Below are 19110 nucleotides of genomic sequence, written 5' to 3'. Positions count from 1 at the left end.
TTGGTAATTTTTTAAAGACTCTTAGAAAAAATATTGTTCCTAACTTTTGCAGAAAGTCTCTTTTTCGCACTCGTCTGCTTGCCGAACTCCCGCTTCGCGTCGTTCGGCAAACTGCAGTCGCGTGCGGAAAAGAAAGACTTTGTGCACTTGTTAGGAAAATAACTATATTTCATCGAATTCTCGCGTTAATTTCAATAAACATGAACAAAATAAGATATATTTGAAATCAATTAGTAAATTATATCTAAATATTAGTTTATTGCATGTATTATAATTACTTTAAGCCATATTAACATAATAATATCTAAATTAAAACGCGTGCGGAAAAGTAAAACTTTCTAAACTAAAACGCGTGCGCGAAAGTAGACATTTTTGCACGCTTGTAGAAAAAAATAATTTAATCTTATTTTTTTCAAAACCCATGCATTTTAAACCCGTCCAACTTTTTGAACATAGAAATAGCGCTATAGTAAAAGCTGTTGTAGAAGTAAACAATGCATTTAAATTCTGGTGGATGAGGGGTTAAAGATACTTCGCATTTTTTCTTAAAATAAATTAGTCATCAAATTTTTTGCACCATATCTAGGTTAGTTTGAATGTACTCGACATTATTTAACAGTGCTCGTATTAAAGATCTTTTCAAGCACTACAATAGATTTGTAGCATTATACCCATGAAATGGATCATTTCTATGTTACATATTTTAAGTTGAATACACCGATTTGCGCAAGCACCAAATATAATCTCTTTTCACCTACCATATCTCTTTTTGTATTATAACTAGAAGATTCATAAAAAAACGAATCTCTTTGATTTTTCATAAGCTACAAAATGGTTATTTTGATCAAAAGATTTTCCACTCCAGAGAAGGGGCGAAAACCACCCCCAAGATAATAGTATCGTAGTATATACGGTAGACTTTAATTAGGATTTATACTCACCGGCACAAAAAATGGGCACCCTAAAAAGTGGGCCATTTTTAATGACTTGTATTTCCTAAACTTGATATCCGATTTTAGTAATTTTTTTAATATGTTATAGCCATATTCTTTAACAATATCGCTGTAATAATATTGTTGCTAGACAGGTACATTTTCATTGTATACAGGGTGTACGAATCAAACTGTGTTTTTTTCTCAAACTTTGGAACACCCTGTGGAATGTTCCAGCTTTTATAAAATACTGAAATTAAAACCCAACTATAGCCTCAGGTTTTATTAACGTTTTGTTTTTTGATTCATTCCCTTATGTCGGATGATAAAAAGTTAGGCACTTTAACAACTACCCATTTTTTCATCAATACAGGGTGTTTTTAAATAAGTACGGCAAACTTTATGGGGTAATTCTGCATGATAAAGTAATGACAGTTTGCTTTATAAACGTATGCCCGCAAATGCTTCGTTTCCGAGATAGGGGATGTTGAAATTTTTCTTACAAACTGACGATTTATTTATTGCTCTAAAACGATTGTTGATATGCAAATGAAATTTGGTGGATTTTAAGTGGTAGTTATTGCGCATTTTTTGGAATACAGCTAAGAATTTTAAATTCACCATTGGCGTGCATACGGGTATAAACATTTTATATATATCCCGTATGCACGCCAATGGTGAATATAAAATTCTTACTTGTAAGCCAAAAAATGTGCAATAACTACTTCTTAAAATCTACCAAATTTCATTTGCATATCACAAACCGTTTTAGAGAAATAAATAAATCGTCAGTTTGTAAGAACAATTTCAACACCCCCTATATCGTAAACGAAGCATTTGCGGGCATACGTTTATAAAGCAAACTGTCATTATTTTATCATGCAGAATTACCCCTTAAAGTTTGCCGTACTTATTTAAAAACACCCTGCATTGATGAAAAAAAGGGGTAGTTGTTAAAGTGCCTAACTTTTTTATTATCGAACATAGCGAATGAATCAAAAAACAGAATGTTAAGAAAACCTGAGGCTATATTTGGGTTTTAATTTCAGTATTTTATAAAAGCTAGAACATTCCACAGGGTGTTCCAAAATTTGAGAAATAAACACAGTTTGATTCGTACACCCTGTATACAATGACAATGTACCTGTCTAGCAACAATGCTATTACAGCGATATTGATAAAGAATAAGGCTATAACATATTAAAAGAACTACTTAAATCGGATATTAGGTTTAGAAAATACAAGGTCATTAAAAATAACCCATTTTTTGGGGTGATCGTTTTTTGTGCCGGTGAGTGTAAGTAGAGGCTATTACAAAAATTTTATTAAAATGTAGTATGATATAATTCTGAGGTAATATCCTGTTTTTGCTCTCATTGACTGGCATAAAAATAAATAATAATACAAAGACTGTATTTAATATTATTAACGGCGACAAAAATATTTGTACAGCAATTTTATGATAAGGGAAACAAAACTTTCGGTTCACATTAATGCTTGGACACACCTGTCTTGCAGCCTTCCGATCATACTCCGATTCAATATTGCTCAAAAAGTGTTGTCAGTGCGGTATCGGAAAGGAATAAGCACATTATTATGTTTGCTTCTAGTCTGGGCTGATTATCGGAGAATAGGCCATTTTCGGGAAAAGTTATTTACCAGCAATTTTATTGCTGGAATCGAAGCTTATGATTATATATATTAATAATATACTTATCTAATATTAGTAATATACTAAATAACTCCAAAGATTTTAAGTTTACAACAAAACCACTTAAATAAAAATTCACCGCAATTAGATTCTACATAAAGATTTTTCCTGATCTGCTCCGACAAAAATTTTCATCGGAAAATGCGGGTTTTCCCAACAAAATCTTTAATTTTCAAATAAAGTTTTAGATAAGTAATTATTTACCAATAATTAAATAATTTGGTGACTTAAAAGCGTTCACGGTATAGATTATAGTTCCAGAAGCTGGTGAAACTTGAACGAATATTTTAGCAACAATTCAATTGTTAATTAATAATTTACGGTCGCAATAATAATCAAAATATTTATGATACACTGATAAAACTTTGAAATCTTATAAAGATGAGATGCCTATTAACTTTTTGTCGACAAAATATAAATTTTTTATTTCTTGCATAATCTTTAAATGTTAAAAAAAATAGTTATAAACAAATTAACGTTTCTCAGAAAGTTCTTAATTCTAATTCTAATTCTAATTTTAAAGAATAGTTAAAATGCGTATTTCAAATATCTTAAAAATGAATGCTTTAAAACTTTTTTGCAACCATTTACAAAAAAGTTATGAAACAGCAAAATAAACATACGTTGTTGATTACAACGTTGTTTATATATTTTTTTAATTCTTTCAAAACGTAAAAGTGAGTTTAAAGTACAAGCTAATTATTTACAAAGAATATCGATTATTAGTTTAATGGTTATATTTTAATTAAAGATTATAATTATTTTTTTTTAATTTACACGCGCGAAAGTTGACTAATACAATAATATAGCTAAAATTTTCACTCGAAACGACGATCGCCGCGCGACGTACACTTAATAAATAAAAATATAGTATTATGTATGCTGCGTGTCAGTCGCTTCGAGTGAACATTTTAGCTCCGGCTCTGTATCAATCTACTTTCGTGCTAAAAATTACAAGAAAAGTATTTTTAACCTTTGATTAAAATATAACCATTGAACTAATATTTGATATTCTTTGTGAGAAATTAGATTGTACCACAGACTCACTTTTAAGCTTTGAAACAATTAAAACAATTTATAAACAACGAAGCAATCGTATATTTATTTTGCTGTTTCATAACTTTTTTGCAAATGGTTGGAAACATTTTTTAAAGCATTCATTTTCAAGACCTTTGAAATACGCATTTTAAGTATTTTTTAAAATTAGACTATAATAAACAATTTTTGAGAAATGTTAATTTGTTTATAACTATTATTTTAAACATTTAAAAATTATCCAAAAAAATGAAAAATTTATATTTTGTCGACAAAATATTAAATAGGCATCACATCTTTATAATATTTCTAAGTTTGATCAATGTCTCATGATTATTTTGGTTGTTATTGCGACTGTAAATTGTTAATTAACAATTGAATTGTTGCTCAAATATTCGTTTAATTTTCACCAGCTTCTGCAGTTATGATCTATACCAAGAAAACTTTTATTTTACCAAGTTATTTAATTATTCATAAATAATTACTTGGCCAAAAAGTTAGACCAGCGTATTATCATCAAAATCATCAAAAACGTCAACAAAGGAAGAGGATATAAAATGGGAAACAAAGAAGTAAAAATACTCTGCTACGCAGACGACGCAATACTGATAGTCCAAGATGAAGATAGTCTGCAAATATTAGTCCACAGATTTAACATAAATGCAAAAAAATTCAATATGACAATTTCATCTCAGAAAACGAAAACAATACTAATCAGTAAAGAACCAATCAGATAAAAAATAGAAATTGATAGTATCAGCATTGAACAAGTAATGGAAGTAAAATACCTTGGAATTACATTGTCAAGTTACGGAGACCTAGACAAAGAAGTGAGAAATTAAGTACAAAAAGCAAATATATTGGCAGCATGCCTTAATAACACTATATGGCGAAACCGATCTATTAACACAGGGATGAAGTCAAGAATATATAAAGCCAGTGTAAGACCAATAATGGCATATGCATCAGAAACAAGACCCGATACAGTCACAACACAAGGACTACTGGAAACGGCAGAGATGAGAGTACTGAGAAGAATTACAGGAAATACACTGAGAGATCGAAAAAGGAGCGAATTAGAAGACAATGTAACGTACAGTGTATAAACGAATGGACACTAAATAGAAAAAAGAATGGAACAACCACATAACCAGAATGGGGGAGACACGTGTGGTCACAACAGCACGACATAAATCACCAATCGGTAGAAGAAGTATCAGCCGACCGCGCAAAAGATGGAGTGACAACCTTCCAATAGAGGTATCAATCCGCCAATGAACAAGCAAAATTGCTTATAAAGAGGAAGAAGAAAAAGAAAGGGTTTATCTTTTGTATGTCTTTTAGTTGGTGTTTCATTGGAAGTTCCCTCTCTAAGTTAAATTTTCCCTTCAAGACAAATGTCGAAATCCGCGACTGGGTTGAAGTAGGATTGGTTATGTGACGAATAGATGTGGTCCGCGGTATTTAGAAGACACAGTCCATTTCTTGTCATACAGTTGTCCAGCTGTATGACGGATCAGAATATACTTGTAGTCGGATCAGGAGGCTTCATGTCAGGTGTCCCCAAGCCTTTAAAGAAAGAAAAATAAATAAATCTTACCTAAACTAAAAGGTGGCAATGCTTTCTCAGAAAATTTATCAAGGATATTAGTGATATCTTTTAAGCTAGCGCAGTTAATGAGTTCATCTTCCAACGTTTGTAGTTTACTACTATGACAGAAATATCTGGCAAATCCACCTTTTACTATATCAGTACCGCTAAGTCTTTCTCCGGTTAATCCCAAATAATATCCCAACTTTCCTTGAGATTGATTGAAAAAATAGGAAGCCCCAGCGTTTGGATGAAACGCAAACTTACATTCTGGCATTGAAAATATAGCTCTTTCAGTAACTACAGAAAATTTTGAAAAGGTCATTATCCCCGCACCAAAGCCAAAAGCTATTCCATTTACTAAAGTGATTAGAGGTATTTGGTAAGTGCTAATAACAAAGAATATCTCGTTTATTTCTAGAGTCCAGTTAAAGAAGTCTTCCAATCCCATGCCATCGGTCTTTTGGTGGCTTGCTCTTAATATATCAGCGCCTGAGCAAAAAGCTTTACCCGCACCTTTTAAAATCACTAATTTTTTCTCTTTTTCCATCTTTTTTAGAATGCTGAGTAAAGTTTTGGTCATTTTATGATCAACAGCGTTTAATTGTCGCGGCCTGTTTAATGTTATCACAGCTGTATTTTTAGTCTCCTTAATTAAAATTATGGCCTCCATCTTTTTTCTTAACTGGAATAAAAAATATACCATTAAAATTTAACAAAAAGTGCATTAGGCCAATAAATGACCGTTTTGGAGTCACGACAAATTTGTGTGAAAATTAGGTTACTATTACCCTCTACTTTACTTTTGGACTTCCCTTATCGGGGATGGAAAAACATAGGTTAAAATATTGATAAATTAACTAATTCTAAGCAACTTTTGCTTCATTGAGTTTTATCACTCAATCAATACTTTCGAGTTATTTGCGAATGAAAATGTTCATTTTTCAACAAAAAATCCACGTACGCAGACGGTTTTTCGCAAATACATACATATAAAAACTTAAAATACAAATTCCTATCGCTGAATCCATGCCGAGACCTCGTTGAAATTTTAACGAAGCACCTGAATACACCTGAAAGCACCTGAACAAAGGCCTGAATACACCAAAGAGCTGGACACCTGCATTCGCTTCATTGGCCCGAAGGCCAACAATTATCACCGTTTTTAGGAATGGTTATCTCTATCGCCAAAAAACATATCCCCCGAGCTTTCCGAAAGGAGTACATCCCAGGCTGGACGGAAGAAAGCCAAAAACTATATGACGAATTTTTGAAATCAGAAGATCCCGAAATTGGTGACAACTTACTCAAGTCACTGGATTCAACTAGACTTAATATAATTACACTTTTATAAAAAAGAACTTTTTTATAGAAAACCTTTTTATTATTTTTAGGAGAGAATATAAAATAATTTAGCGATATTAAATGGTTAAAATTCTAAAAATTACACTGTAATAAAAAAGTACTTTTTATAATACCACGGTTGTTTAAACTAGTATATACAATTTTAAGTATATAAACTTTTAATTATTTATTAAAACAATTAAAAAAAGATACGCAACAGCCGGGTTCCAACTCGGGACCTCTCGATCTGCAGTCTAATGCCACTGAGCCACCATCAAGTTTTATGTAGCAGATATCGATTTATTAACGTACTTTAAAATATCATTGCATTAGTCACATTTTTAAAATAGTTTGAAATTTAAAAAAATCGATTTATCCATACAGTGTGATTGGTTAGTGGGGTAAAGCTCTGTAGATCCGTTATAGTAATAGATAGTAATAAAAGTTAATAACAAAAATTGTAACTTTGATTATAGATTGATAATCAGTAATCGTAAATTGTCAGTTTTAGACAATTCAGTCATGGCTTACTTAAAATTTGGAAAGATTTAGACCCGTAATTATTCATAATTTTGCTCTGAAAAATGAAAATATCTCGAAAACTAATAAATTTACACATAGGCAATGTTAGGTATATAAAAATTAAAGTATGGTAATGGTACTTTTCGATAATATAAAATACAGGGTGTTCAATTTAAACTTACTGAGAAAATAATTTACTTGCACTTTGATCCACCCTGTATTCAATATAAAGAAAATTAGCAATATCAATCATTTACGAAAATTTTGACAATAAGTAAAACAATATGACGTCAATAAACCATTGCCCTTGTGCTTACTTTTATTTATACAGGGAGTTGAGCTTGTTACGATTTTCATATAAAATTGGTTATAACTTTGTAAATACCCTGTATAACATACCAAACCTTTATATTTTTATAATGGAAAAGTTATGAAGAGTTCGAATATAAAATAAAATAGAGGGTGTACTATTAAAAAAATATAAGTTCGGTCTGTCACTATGTTATCGACCACCCTGTAACATTCTAACTAATTTTTTAATATGCAGCTCAAAGTTCGCTACAATTTTTGATATTAAGTTTTATCGCTATACATTACTATAACGGATCTACGGAGCTTCACCCCACTAATTAATCACACTGTATAATAGCAGTTAAATATTGCATTGTTAGCTAGTTCTGAGCTTTTCTGAAGATTTCAGGTGCCTAGGTAGCCTAGAACTATTTTTAAAATGGATTACAAAATTTGCGAAGTCCGTGACACCAACCAAGCCAAGTATATAAAAAGGTTTTAATAATATTCAATAGTTTTCACACATAAAATATGAAATTAATATGACATATAAAGTAACGCCATCTATTAAAAGTAAACATCAACCGAGTAAACTAGTAGCGTCATCTTTTGTATAAAGTCGCGGCGAAATAACAAGAGCCAACAGTTTCTGTCGTTGTAATATGGTCTTTCAACCAATTATGAGATATATCAGATTTTTATCAACATCCTAAGTGCTCTTAACTTTGTTGCAAACATACGCTAAACACAGTTACTCGAAATAATATAATACATAGTGTAGTTTAAACTCCGAGGTCCAGATTATAATTCCAAACCTTACACTAGTATAAAAAAGTAAGTACTTTTTATAATACCACCGTTATTTAAAATGGCATATATAATAATTAACTTATAAAGTATGAATTTTAAGTATATTAACTTTTATTATGAAGTTTTTTGAACTTTTGTTCTAAACTGAATTTTTTTGTTATGAAATTAAAATAATTATAGACTTGTTTTTAAAACCAAGTCAACTAATTAGTAATTTTTATAATAGAAAAATTTTAATGGTCTTTATATTATATAATTCTGTGTTTAAATAAAATTAACAACAGGAAGCTATTTGCAACTAAAATATTTTTATATACGAGGACTGGTTTAATTTTTTTGGTGAATACTTAATAAACGAAGAGGAGAAGGTAAAATATAAAGGAAAAATATTTTTAAAATCAATGGGAAAATACCAATAGTTGGCTGTATACCATAGTTTAAAAAACTCATACAGAAGTAAAACCTTCAAATTGTATCTTCTTCTTTAGGTCCTGTGTCTGTATTCAGGCGTTGGCCGTCATTATGTTTACAATTTCCTGAAATCTCTCTCTACCGGCTGCTGCGCGAAATAATTCTTCTACTGTGCAGCCACACTATTGTCTAGTATTACGCAGCCATGAAAGTTTCTTTTGACCAATCCATCTCTTTCCCTCCACTTTTCCTTGTATTATAAGGAAAAGCAGATGGTATTTAGGTCCTCTAATTATATGGCCGAAGTATTCTGTTTTTGTCCTCTTTATGATGCTTATGAGCAGACGTTCTGAATTCAGCATTTGAAGAACATCTTCATTGGAAGTGTGCGAAACCCACGATATCTTTAGGATTCGTCGATAGCACCACAATTCGGATGCTTCTATTTTGTTTAGCATTGTGGTTTTTAACGTCCATGTCGCACAACCATACAATAGGATAGACCACACATAACATTTCAGCACCTTCTTTCGAATATTCATCGACAGGTTTCTGTTACATAAAACTGGTTTCCAGGTCATAAAAGCCTTCCGTGATATTTCGATCCTAGTGATTATCTCTTCATCAGAGTCACAATTTACATTTAACCAGCTGCCAAGGTACTTGAAATGATTTACCCGTTCCAACTCCTCTCCATCAAGAGAAAGCTGACCTTAATTTATATTAATCTTTCCAACTGCCATCAACTTTGTTTTTGAAATGTTGATTTTAAGGCCTCTCCGATAACTTGCTTCATTGACTAGATTTAGTAGTGTCTGAAGATCTTGTAAATTTTCAGCAAGAATGGCTGTATCGTCAGCGTATCTATAATTGTTGATTACTTCTCCGCCTAGCCTTACTCCCTCTTGTCTGTCATCCAAAGCCTCCCTAAAGATTTCTTCAGACTACAGATTAAGAAGGGTGGGTGATAAAACACAACCTTGTTGTACTCTACGTTTTATCGGCAGTCTTTCAATACGACTGTCTCCAATTTGGATAGAGGCTCCTTCTTCTTGTAGTGCCTATCCATTTCGGATGTTGGCGACCATCATGGAAATCTGTACTTTGCACACTGCTGCTCTGAAAAGATTTGTAGTGGTTGTGTTGAACCACGTACGTAGATTTTTCAGCCACGAAATTTTCGCCTTCCTGGTCCTCGCTTTCCCTCTACATTTCCCTGTAAGACCAGTTGCAGCAGGATAGAGGCTACTTGATTGTAATATAAGTATTTCAGCAGTCTTTTATCGTAGTGGTCAAGTCCTACTGCCTGCAGGCAATCGAAAAGTGTATCATGTTGTACTGGGTCGAATGCCTTCTCGTATTCGATGAAACAACCATAAACGTTCTTTCGGAATTTACAACTTTTTTGTAATAGAACGCGCATACAAAATAGTGCTTCTCTAGTTCCTAGACCATTTCTAAATCCAAATTGCTTATTACCCATTCTGGTTTCGCACAGAAAGAATACTCGGTTTTGTATAATACGTAAAAGTATCTTAAGTGTGTGACTCATCAAATTGATTAGTCTAAAATCGCTGCATTTGGTGGGCTTGCTTTTCTTTGGTAATGTTATTAACAGTGACTCCAACCAATCTTCAGGTATTTTTCCTTCGTTGTAAATTCTGTTAGAGAAAGTAGTTTAAGTAGCTCAACAGGGATTTGATCTGGTCCAGGTGCTTTATTGTTTTTGGCTTGTATTGCTTTTATGACTTCTGACTTCAGTATACTGGGACCTCTGTCTAATTGGTTGTCACAGGTAGTATTTGGAGCATTTTCTCGATAAGCATCGTCAAAAAGGTCACTGATGTGTCTCTCCCATTCTTTGCACTGTTGTTCGTAATCAAAAATTTTTTTGTCTGTCGTTTTAAGTACGTGAGCATTTTTCTGGTTTCTAATTCCGCAGGTATATTTAAGTTTCTTGTGGAGGTTGTAACTGTCATGCTTTTTTTTTGGAGGTATACTAGTATAAAATCGTTTATTAAAAAACTATCTAAAATGTCATCCAAATGGATTGCAAAACGTTTTTGTTCCAATTCAGAACATCTTCAGTGCACATTTAACTCAGCAGAATGCACTGAAGATGTTCTGAATTAGAACGAAAACGTTTTGCAATCCATTTGGATGACATTTTAGATAGTTTTTTAATAAACGAATTTATACCAGTATACAATTTGAAGTTTTTACTTCTGTATGAGCTTTTAAAAAATACTTTTATTATTTATTTTTTGCATAAAGTAACTTGACAACTATGGTCATTGGTACAGAAACAATTCCATTCTTCTTCTTTAAGTGCCGTCTCCTAATCGGAAGTTGGATATCGTCCTAACTATCTTTACTATATCTACGGCTGCTCTGAAGGGTTCTATCGAACTGCATTTAAACCAGTCTCTTATAGTCCAGAGAAATAGTGATTTTCTTAGGACACTGAAATATCCAGGTAGCTGACAACTTTTTTAGTTATTGTAGACCAATAGAAAGAAAATCTATCTGTTTCCTGCTTAGAGTTCGGAGCCGTTTTTTAATTATTAACACTTTAGTGTTAAAAATGCGAATTTTTTGATTTTTTGCACCGGCCTGTTATAACCGACAGGTTAAACCGGCGTTATCTAACTGCCCCACGAACTACCTGGGCCCATTATTCCGAAGTACCTGCTGCCCCATCGACGAGAAAGTTGGGGATTAAGTCTTAATGACCGGAAATTCCAAATTTGATTACAGTTGAAAGTAAGAATATCAATATTTTCAGTAATTCACTTCAGTTGCAAGTATTACGGCATAGTGTCCGGTTTTGTCCGTTAGTGTTTAACTTTTAAATGGCGAATCCAACGACTATGTTTAGTCAAAGGGGAGAACTTTTATTAATAATTAATGAATATAAATATTCAAAGGCCCATGTCTCCTAAGATGGAAAAGTTAGATGGCGATGCATCAAAAAAGGGTCTCAACAAAAAGTGTACACAAAGGAGGGTGATGGAAATTACGTTATCCTTGAAAGAGCATCGGTGGAGAATAATCATGCTCCAGATATCCACGTTGACCGGAAAATTTTTAGTAATTCTACAAAGAGGAAAGGTGTAGAAAATATATGTGAAAGGCCTTTAAAGATTGTCCACAAGGAATTGAGGAAGGAAAATTTCAGCAATTTACCGCTGACGACGAAAGACATTCCTTGCGTTCGAAGAAATATCTATGCTGCAAGACGAAAATCCACACCATCATTGCCCAAGTCACAGGAAGCAGTTCTACAAGTGTTAGTGAACTTAAATTTAAAAACAAATACGGGTGAAAACTTTTGAATACCTACGAAAAATAATTCCGAAATTTTTAGTTGTTTCACAAATCTTTACTTTTTGTGTAATGTAGATTCTTTGTATGTAGATGGAACTGTTCAATACTGTTCTAAATATTTTTGTCAGATATTTACTATACATGGCTACAAAAATAATTTTTATGTTCCTCTTGTATTTTGTTTGTTACCAAATAAATCACAGCAATCGTACAAAAGTACTTTCGATACATTAATAACAATATGTACAGATTTGAATTTAAATTTCAAACCGAAGCCAATAATTTCTGATTTTGAAATAGCAATTAAAAATGCAGCCAAGTTAATGTGGCCCGACATTATTATTTTTTGTTGCAAAATTTCATTTAACACAAAATTCAAAATTTAGGTTTGTCCTCGGAATATAAAAATCAAACTGTTATTGGAAAATATTTAAAATTGTTTTTCGGCATTCCTTATTTAGATCCAAATGATGTTGGTGACTTTTTTTCTGATGAACTTTTTAATATTATGCCAGAAGATGACAGAGTTTTGTAATTTTATGACTACCTAGTTGATAATTATTTAACGGAAAATTCAACATTTCCACCTTAAATGTGGGCTTACAATTCATCATGTCTTATATTTACTACAAACGCATGTGAATCATTTCACTCGAAATATAACGAATGTTTTTATAAATCACATCCTGACGTATTTAAATTTACAGACATTCTGTTAAATTTTCAAGCAGAAGTATAATATGTGAAAATTAGAACTGCACATAGATTCGAAAAAAAACTTGATAAAACGGCAAAAAGAAAAGTTGATTTTATTAAAAATAGGCTAAGGGTCAGTTGTTCAATCAACAGTTAACTCATGGATTAAGTAAACCATGTTTAAATTTAATTCAAAGATTATTTCTTAAGAAGTTGTTCAATGTTGGTTAACTTTTGGATTTATTAAACCCGACTACTGAAGCGGCGACAATGTTGCCAGTTATTAATTAAGGTTTTGGAACAAAGGACCAGGCAACACTCATTATGGAAAAGTGGTCCCGGTCAAATTTGATGAAAGTTTGGTCAATGATACTTCTTGATGTGTAGATTAAAAAAGTCCATGGCACCTGGGTCTGAATAACTACTATTCTCGCGTTACAGCCTTCTGAAATTATTGGATTCGGGTGATTGGTTTACGTTAAGTGCACTAATTCACGGTCAAGTGAACGAAAATATTTATTATTAGAAGAAGAGAAACTCATGTTCGTCGTACATACTTGCGTGTTGTATATGAATTTGTGGTCAGAAATAGTTGGATCGTATTTTAGTCTTCAGAAAACGGAAGAAGTGCGGTATAGTGAGAAATGTGCTGCTAGATCGATATAAGCATTATCATGTTTTCATGAATGCTTCTCAGTTATGCAATACCAGCAAAACTGCAGTTCGGCTTTATCTTTAGAAAGCTACTGAACAGTGGCGGATCTAGGGGGGATAGGGGTAATTCCACCAGTAACATGTTCCAGAATTAATGAAATAACTTTATTTAACGAAAATGAACGAGATGGAGCCATCAAAACACATTTATAACCAAAGAGCGGATAGTGTGACGAAAAGACGTAAGCCCAGAGCACGAGCGCCCATATAAAAATTTTTAGGGGGGTGGCAAACGTGAAGATGTTGCACATTATATTTTGTATACTTTAAATAACCATATATAATTCAAAGCTACCGAAAAGCAAGGGGGGTCACGGCCCCCCTGCCCATGGGTATGGGTACGAGTACGATTTAAGGACCAGAGAAGATGAGTTACGGGTGTTAAGAGTACGAAATTGGAAAACCAAGGCGGAGGATAGAATGGAATCGAAACTTATTCTCGAACAGACCAAGGTCCACCAGGGTTTCTACAGCCAATGATGATGAGCTTTTTAATACAAAATATTATGGAGAATAATTTTGTAGGTTTATTTTTATAACAACTATAATATTCATACTTAGGTATAATCATATAGAAGAAATGGTCAATGGAGAAGGAAATCATAATCATGATTTTGATAACTTTCCTGTTGTCGACTTAGACTACCTAAAAGACCTTACAATTGGGATATATCAAATTAAACTGGCACCATCTTACATACAAGATAAAATAATAAGAGAAAATGACGAGGAGTTTTAAATTGATGAGAATATGGATAAACCGGGATTCATAAGAATTCGAATATTTTCTAGGTTTTGGCAAGCTACAAAACACCAAGTATTCATTTCCTATACGATTTATGAAGATAATGATGAAGATGAGCGTGTAGAAGAACCGATTAACGGGTACTACTGTACCTGTCAATCTGGTGAGAGAACTGTAGGTACTTGTGCTCACATCACCAGTGTGTTATGGTTTTTAGGCTTTGCAAGACATCAACCCAATGTTAAGTATCCTGATAGGTCGTTAGTTAACACGACGTATGATGCATCTAACCGAAATCAGCAAAATGTTAACATACGAATAGTCGAAGATGATTTAAACTCGATTTTTCCATAGACAATTGTAATTAACTAATATTTAACATTTACAAACTATCATTTACTTTGTTTTTTTTGTATTAAAATCAAGTCCATGTTCTTTACCTGTCTTATATCTGATATCCGGGAAAAGTTTCATGTCAACTAATGTATTTTTTTATGTTTCAACAATTTTTTCTTTAATTATTCTGGAACATGTTACTAGTGGAATTACCCCCATCCCCCCAGATCCGCCACTGTTCAGTAGTTTTCTAAAGATAAGGCGGAACTCTAGTTTTGCTGGGATTCCATAACTGAGAAGCATTCATGAAAACATGATAATGCTTATATCGATCTAGCAGCACCTTTTATACCGCACTTCTTTAGTTTTCTGAAGACTTTTCGGAGGTTTTCTGAAGACTAAAATACGATCCAACTATTTTTGACCACGAATTCATATACAACACGCAAGTATGTATGAAGAACATGCGTTTCTCTTCTTCTAATAATAAATATTTTCGTTCACTTGACCGTAAATTAGTGCAGTTAACGTAAACCGAGCACTCGAATCCAATATCTTCAGAAGGCTATAACTCGAGAATAGTAGTTATTCAGACTCAGGTGCCATGGACTTTTTTAATCTACACATGAAGAAGTATCATTGACCAAACTTTCATCAAATTTGACCGGGACCACTTTTCCATAAGGAGTGTTGCCTGGTCCTTTGTCAATGAAAATTGTGCATAAAAATGTGTTCTGTGGTATAAATAATGATTTTTGACGTGTAGTGTTTACATTTTATTTTAAGATTCATGTGCATTTTTTGTTAATTTGTATCAGTGATTATTTTTGTGTTTTAAATTTCAAAAATGTAAGAAAGCAATAAAAGAAACAGTTGCTAACCTTACCCCAAGAAAAACTTATGTTGAAAGAGTATTGATGATTTTTTAGCTTATAACAATAAAAATTTTATACCAAATGAATGTTTTTTTTTTAATTTCTTTCCCAAAAAAATAATGAAAAATTTTCCAATATACAGGATTTTATTGTTTTTTTCCAATTTGTTTTTACTTGATTTTTACACATAATGAAGAACGAGGGAAATTTAATTATGGCAATAGGTATTAATTTATAAATTAACATTTTGTAGAAAGCATAAGTACCATTACACTGAGAAATCTAATATATTTTTAAAATACCTATGTGCATCACTGGGTTATAATCATATGAGAAGCATATTTTTTTGAAATAAAAAAAATTATATTAACAAAAGCTAAGAAATCTTCGTCCTATGTGATATCTCCATCATCAATTATTAGACACCATTATTAAACATGGCCAATAATATTATTATATACACGGTATTATAATAGATTATTACTGCAAGTCTTATCTACGACTGAAAATTGGTAGAAAGAATAATACAATATATAGTGCAAGGACCATGTTTGTTTTAGTCTGGAATTTTCTTGACAATTATTTAATTTAAAACCAGAAAATAAGGTTACAAATCTCTAATTAACACCGTTAATCCTTCGTTTTTAAGCGATTAAGATAATCTCTGGTTAACAGATGGTTAAGCGTTAAACTTGCATTGAACAACGTAATATTAATTTTAATTGAAGATTATTTTTAATCTAAAGATAATCCCCAATTGAGCAATAGTCTGTAATTTGGAATAAATTCAATATCTCAAATACTAATGTTTTTTTTTGAAAAATTCTCAGACCCTTCGATTAGTATTTCAAATTGTCCCAATTTAGAGATATGACATCATCCTTGATTTTCTTTATTGGCAACACTGTCATTTTGATAGCTATGTTGATAGGGTGTGTAAAGTTATACATAACTGTAAAATATCAAATTTTTATTCTCTACCGTTTACAAGATAATAAAAAAAAATAACAAAGTTATGTCTGTAATTTGGAATAAATTCAATAATTCAAATACTAATGGTATTTTTGAAAAATGCTCAGACCCGTCGATTAGTATTTCAAATTGTAATTTTTGACATACAATAATAATGTATAGAGGGTCTCCCAATTTAGAGATATGACCTCACCGTTGATTTTCTTAAATGGCAACACTGTCATTTTGATAGCTATTTTAATAGGGTGTGTAAAGTTATACATAACTGCAAAATTTCAAATTTTTATTCCCTACCATTTACAAGATAATAGAAAATAACAATTATTATTTGATTACTTGATTTTCATAACTTTGTTATTTTTTATTATCTTGTAAATGGTAGAACATAAAAATTTTATATTTAGCAGTGTGTAACTTTACACACCTTATCAAAATAGCTATCAAAATGACAGTGTTGCCATTTAATAAAAATAACGATGACGTCATATCTCTAAATTGGGACACCCTGTACACTTTATTATTGTATGTCAAAGAGGACTATTATACTTGAAATACTATTCGAAGGGTCTGAGCATTTTTCAAAAAAACAATTAATATTTGAGATATTGAATTTATTCCAAATTACAGACTCTCTCTGTATATGAATATTACGTTAATCAAAACATTACTAAATTAGACTTCATTAAGTAAGTTTGCAATTATTATGCAGCTAACTTTTAAAATCTAAAATATAGTGTTCACTCTTACTTATTTTAATCACTAATCAGACATTAGAATTAAGCATTGTTATTGTTTAACTGTAGTTTTTGTTATTGAATATAAGTTAATGTAGATTTATAAATAAACTTTATTCGATTATATTGTTATAGTTTCCTTACTTAATCATTTAAAATTTTCGGTCATGCTTTGGGAATTGGGTTCCTTTTTGAATACAATAAAGTAAAAACAAAAATATTATCTAAGTAGCTAGGTAGCGTGGAGCAGTTCGTAGTCGCCCGGTTAAACCGTAAGTGAAAAAAAAACCGGTATAACCGAAAACAGGTTTTATGTCAACAACCGCCATCCCTAGTGTGGTATAACAAATTTTCTAGCATTCATCAGCCGAAGGGTTAAGAAATTCATGAAATAAAACTATAAATAAGTAAAATTTAATAAAAAATTTTGGTTTTGTTAAAGGGTATATTATTTTAAAAAGCCCTATAGAGGGCTACAAACATCGAACAAAACGTTTTCGCTCTAAAAAGAGCATCATCAGTGTTTCCTAAAATAAGTATAACCATATTAATTATCAAAATGTTAAACCTAAAATGATGACCAAGGTAGAAGCAAAGTTTGGTTATACTTACAAGAACATGGTGAGCCAACCAAAAAATACGAAGGTCAAAGCCTTTCAAAAATGGACTTAATGTCACATCAAAATGCTAACATAGCAAATTTCAAAGGATGGAAATAATTCCTAAGGATACGGCCCTAGGATAACATATGACTCCCACACGTGGTAAGTGGGTCAAAGGTAACAAATTAGGTCATTATGTTACAAGCGGTGACAGGCAACTAAGATGTGAGATTTCAAAAGCGAATCTGTCTGATGTTAAGACAACAATTGTCAATGGAACTTGAAGTATCATGAAAAGTTGGTTACACAGCTACTAAATTTATAGTTGTTTATAGTACAAGCAATGATAACAGCTAACATCAATGTGTTGGAATTATAAAAATAAAGAGTTAGTGAGAATAGATTATCTAGATGTAAAATAGAAGGGGGAATTTGAATACGCACGATCATCAATGAAGTGTACGTAAAAACTATAAAGGTACAAAACTGATATAACCTGTAAAATATTGTTGTTATTTTTATAAACGGTAAAGAATTTATTTATTTTATAGGCTATTAAATTGTTTAAAGATTTTATTTCATGAATATTTTACATAAGACATGTCAAAAACAAAAACATGTAAATTTAATTACAATTTATTGTTGTTAATTTTCAGACAACAAAATATTTAGTGTCAAATTGACCACAAAAAAGTAGTTTCTCAACCATTGTGCTTATTTTTGATATGTAATTAAATGTTGTAACAAAAAATTATTGTTGTTAACAAGACCTTTAAGGATTTTCCCTGCATTAATGATTACTTATGAATTTTTAATGGTCATTTCGATTATTCTTATCAGTTTGTTAGTTATATTGATATCTATTTAGTTTTAGTTCATTATTTTTCTTTTTAACTTACTAAAATGTCGCTAAATGTATAGTAACGACAGTATTTCTGTGTCGTATTCATATATGGTTTTTCCATTATTTACCTTGATGCAATTAATGACGTTTACTTTAAATAATATCCAAATTTTTTTTTGTCAAAGTGAACAGCATGATCTTGTTTAGAAAATATTCAGACGAAGATATCAATAAATTATTAGTTAAAATTATTTATAAATCCTACAGTTTTATTTATGAAATAATCTTACCGAATTACACTAGAGCACTTAAAATTGTCGATTTGTATTGCCCTCGTGACAATTTTACATTAGATGCAGAACTAAAAGTTTATTTTGGTTAACTTTCTTAAATGTGACAGTTGTCAAAACTATAAAACTCGTTGTAATTAAACAGAAACAAAATACTTACAAATTATTCTCAGTATAATAATCTAAGTAGATTATTCCCAGTATAATAATAATCCGATTGGACAGAATTAAACACGTGAGGAAAAATATTACTACATAATTGAAAATAATTATAATCATTAAAAATAATAGCTGAAATTTTTAATTTCGTTGGTTTCTCTTTGTCAGA

The 19110-nt window shown here is 31.4% G+C and overlaps 1 protein-coding gene across 2 annotated transcripts in view; it reads right to left on the bottom strand.

Moving 5' to 3' along the window:
- The window catches only part of LOC114326753 (3-hydroxyisobutyryl-CoA hydrolase, mitochondrial-like), a 57115-nt gene that overhangs the window by 22049 nt on the left and 15956 nt on the right, over positions 1-19110 (bottom strand). For both annotated transcript variants that reach the window (XM_050655199.1, XM_028275182.2), the window contains exon 2: positions 5279-5954. In XM_050655199.1, the coding sequence (XP_050511156.1) occupies positions 5279-5942 (664 nt within the window). In that variant the 5' untranslated portion in view covers positions 5943-5954. The remainder of the gene's footprint in view (positions 1-5278; positions 5955-19110) is intronic.

Source organism: Diabrotica virgifera, chromosome 7 (genome assembly GCF_917563875.1).
Source record: "Diabrotica virgifera virgifera chromosome 7, PGI_DIABVI_V3a".
NCBI lineage: Eukaryota > Metazoa > Arthropoda > Insecta > Coleoptera > Chrysomelidae > Diabrotica > Diabrotica virgifera.
This window is presented reverse-complemented; position numbering and strand designations above follow the sequence as displayed.